The sequence below is a fragment of the Danio rerio genome, chromosome 2, assembly GCF_052040795.2.
Source record: "Danio rerio strain M-AB ecotype USA chromosome 2, GRCz13ab, whole genome shotgun sequence".
Classification (NCBI taxonomy): Eukaryota; Metazoa; Chordata; class Actinopteri; order Cypriniformes; family Danionidae; genus Danio; species Danio rerio.
This window is the reverse complement of record NC_141022.1, coordinates 62,975,757-62,980,000: the sequence shown is the minus strand read 5'-3', so window position 1 is coordinate 62,980,000 and position 4,244 is coordinate 62,975,757. Positions and strand designations below refer to the sequence as shown.

The window sequence follows — 4,244 nt, the reverse complement described above, 5'->3', positions numbered from 1 at the left end:
GAATGAATGTTTTTGACATTTGAGTCGTGTTAATTTTTTTATTAAATTTAAATGACACATTTTAAGCCAGGGCTTGGGTTTGTCCACATTTAACCCAATGTTGAGTTGCAATAAGCCAGTATTTATTACAGGGTAAAATCAGGACCATTTGATGCAGCAGATCAGTTATTTGGCCATGGTTTGGACACAAAAGTGACCCAACATTGGGTCAAATATGAACAAATCTAATGTTTTTTTTTAGTTAGTTAGTTAGTTAGTTAGTTAGTTAGTTAGTTAGTTGACTCTATTAATACCTGTAGGTTGATTATTTTTGCAGCAAAATTTGGCATTTGATACAAACAACTAAATCACACATATACAGCTGAAGTCAGAATTATTTGCCCCCTTTGAATTATTTTTTCTTTTTTAAATATTTCCCACATGATGTTGAACAGATTGAGGAAATGTTTACAGTATGTCTGATAATATTTGTTCTTCTGGATAAAGTCTGATTTGTTTTATTTCGGCTAGAATAAAAGCAGTTTTTAATTGTTTAAACACCATTTTAAGGTCAATATTATTAGCCCCTTTAATTTTTTCGATAGTCTACAGAACAAACCATCATTATACAATAACTTGCCTAATTCCCCTAACCTGCCTAGTTACCCTAATTACCCTAGTGAAGCCTTTACATGTCACTTTAAGCTGTATAGAAGTGTCTTGAAGAATATCTAGTCTAATATTATTTACTGTCATCATGACAGAGAAAATAAATCAGTTATTAGAGATGAGTTATTAACACTATTATGTTTAGAAATGTGTTGAACAAATCTGCTCTCTGTTAAACAGAAATTGAGGAAAAAATAAACGGCCGGGCGAATAATTCTGACTGCAACTGTACATACCCACATATACACATACAAAGTACCTTATAAAAGATTACAATTTATTCAGAGTGACAATAGATGATGGGACAAAGCTATTCCTGAACCGTTTTGTCCTACTGGAAAGCATCTGGAACCTTCGACCCAAACAGAGCAGGGTAAACTCCTCAGACAGAGGATGAGAGCTACAGCTACTGATGTTCTGGCTATCCGTAAAAGCTGCCTACTATACAGGGATTCAGTACTTATCTGTTAATAACCAATCAACCTGCTAGACCACCTAATGTGGAGTCAAATATGTATAAACCCACAATAGTTGGGTTAAAAAGTGTAACTTTAATAAAAAAATAGAAATTACCCAATAAGCGGAGCATTGTCTCAGTGGTTAGCACTGTGGCCTCACAGCAAGAAGGTCGCTGGTTCGAGTCCCGGCTGGGTCATTTAATTATTTTATTTTATTTGTAATTACGCTATTTAATACAACAGATGTGTTTGTCCATATTTGACCCAACCAATCACACATAAAAACAAGCGCTGGGTTGCTTTAACCCAACATTTGGGTAAAATATAAACATAATGTTGGGGTTATTTCATTCATTTTCCTTCAGCTTAGTCCCTTATTTATTAGGGGTCACCACAGCGGAATGAACTGCCAACATAAACAGCATATGATTTACATAGTGGATGCCCTTCCAGCTCCAACCCAGTGCTGGGAAACACCCATAAACACACACACACACACACTCATACTACAGCTAATTTAGGTGATCAATTCCGCTATAGCGCATGTGTTTGGACTGTGGGGGAAACCGGAGCACCCAGAGGAAACCCACACCAACACGGGGAGAACATGCAAACTCCACACTGACCCAGCCGGGACTCAAACCAAAGACCTTTTTGCTGTGATGCAACAATGCTAACCACTGAGACACCACACGCCTTTGGGGTCATTTTTAACCCAACTGTTGTGGGTTTATCCATATTTGACTCAACATTGGGTTAAAGAAATTATATTTAACGCTACATTTCTCTACATAAATCTTAAGATCGTCTCAAGGTATATTACAGTGTTTTACTACATTAAAACTGGGTGTGTAAACAAGCCACAGAACGGTGACGTCTCATGTGTTTAATTCCAGGACAAAAGTCGTTTATCGCTTTAAATGTTTACCCACGTCACCCTAAAATGATAGCCATAAGCCAATGACAGCCATAATAGTTTTTTAATCCTACTAATGAAGTCAATGGTTACCAGGTTCCAACATTCTTTAAAATATCTTCTTTTTGTGAAAAATAAACTCAATAAGGTGTGAAACCACTTGAGTAAACGATGACTACACTTTCATCTCTGGGTGAACTGTCTCTTTAAGAAACTAGCTGATCGATCCTATTGATCTGCTCATATACGTGTCCGATCAGAGTTACAGAAGTGTGTGTTTAATAAAGAGCAGCGCAGCTGTGATGTAAATCAGAGAGCCTCGATGTACATAACCTGCGTAAACACAGTCAGCGAGTGAGCCATGCTGCCCCCTGCCGGACAACAGAGGAACTGCAACACACAAACACACACGCACACACACACACACACACACACACACACACACACACACACACACACTGTATAAAAACAGCATACGGAAACTTGAAAAATGTTTTGCACAAATGCAATGACTAACTGTAATGTTGTATAACCGAACTGCAATGTCCAAACACATCACACTCATGAGCAATGGACATGTGATTAAATGCACATCATCCTCTAGAAGTAATGCAACTGAACTAATAATTCCACATATAAAGCAATGCTAAAAACTCCCAGTGACACCGCAGCCTGTACATTATGCATCCGCGTATCGATTGAAACGTCACTAATGTCCCCTATTAGAGCGCACAGAGGAAAATCTATCCCTCACACAGCTAAAACAACCCTTTTAAAGTGCGTTTCGCGTCCCTTTGGGCTACAAAACAATCACTGACTGCGAATCTGAGTTGCATTTCAACTGATGAGTTGCATCCAAATTGCGTGCACTGAATCTCTACATCACAAGCAGACCCGAACACAACTATAAAGCGCTTTGAGTGGAACGCAATGCAAATATTACATTCTCAAATAAACTGGACAAACTCGACCATTGAGTTAATTGTTTAATTAAAATCCATCTGCATTTTTTAGCACAACTGCAGGGTTTGTCCATATTTGAGCCAACGCAGGGTTCATGAACACCCCAGCGGTTTTTATTTGTGCATATGCATGTACTTACTCAAGTGTGATGGAGAGATCATCCATCCTAAGAAAGCAAAATAAACAATGCACAACAATCTTCTGAATCTCCAGAAAGAGAAAAGTTTAAATAAAGAAAATAATGCCTTCGGTCAGTTGGAGAGAGCCGCATTACCTCCATTAATAAATCAATCCAGCGTGTTTCATTAGACAAATCCATAAAGAGTGAAGCAAATCATTATCACACACACACACACACACACACACACGGACACATTCCCAGACTCACACACACTCTCAACACTGGTTAAAGTTCTCTTCTAAAGCAAGCATTGCGCTCTTAAAATGCTGGGCTTTCGTAAAGTTACCCCAACGCTGGCTCAACCACGAACAGACCAAACCAAAGTGCAATTTAAATTGAAAATAAAACACTCCAGCGCTGGGTCTGTCCATATTTGACCCAACTCTGGGTTCGTATCCGACCTAAACAACCCATCATTGTTTAGCACAGAGCTGTTCAGTTCACAAACAGGTGCTTTCGCTATGTCCGCTCCGGTGTTTTGAGCATCGGGTTCGCGGTGATGTTTCTAAACCCGCGCGCGTGCCCGGAGCCCGTGATTAACGTGATTCCATCAAACTTTACCAGACTCCAAACAATCACGCGATCCGGTGCAACTCCGGTAAATCCGCTTGATCTTACCTTTGAACACCTGCGCGCTGGCGGACAGCAGCAGCACGGCCAAAGCGGCGGAGATGCGCGGTAAAAGTTTGTCCATGCTGGCGGTGTCGGTGCGGGAGCCGGTGTGGGTCTGTGCCCGCCGGCCGAACTCTGAGCAGCGGCGGCTTCTGGAGCAGCTCTGCTCGGGCTCCTGTGGAAGTGTTGCTCCGCGCTCCCGGAGACGCGCGCGTGTGAGTGTGTGTGTGCGTGCGTGCGCGCGCGCCTGTGTGTGTGTGTGTGTGTGGCGGGCGTCAGAGTGAGTTGTGGATTACCGGGCGGATCTGCTCTCCGGTAGAGGGTGTGCGGGAGCTTTGACTGTTTCACTGTGTCGCGCTGGGAGAACTGTCTGTCTGTCTGTCTGTCTGTCTGTCTGTCTGTCTGTCTGTCTGTCTGAGAAATGCTGGTTTCTATTGACCCAATTTTAGTAAAAATATGAAGAGAA

At 41.4% G+C, this 4,244-nt stretch overlaps 1 protein-coding gene across 22 annotated transcripts in view; it reads right to left on the bottom strand.

Moving 5' to 3' along the window:
- The window catches only part of si:ch1073-391i24.1, a 329,366-nt gene extending 325,352 nt beyond the window's left edge, over nucleotides 1-4,014 (bottom strand). For 21 of the 22 annotated variants that reach the window (XR_015477484.1, XR_015477485.1, XR_015477486.1 and 18 more), the window contains exon 1: nucleotides 3,785-3,973. Coding sequence is in view for 8 of the 22 variants with exons in the window: in XM_087238723.1 (XP_087094849.1) it covers nucleotides 3,785-3,860 (76 nt within the window). In the remaining 14 variants the exon portion in view is untranslated. 22 annotated transcript variants of the gene reach the window in all.
- Nucleotides 4,015-4,244: the final 230 nt, after the last annotated feature.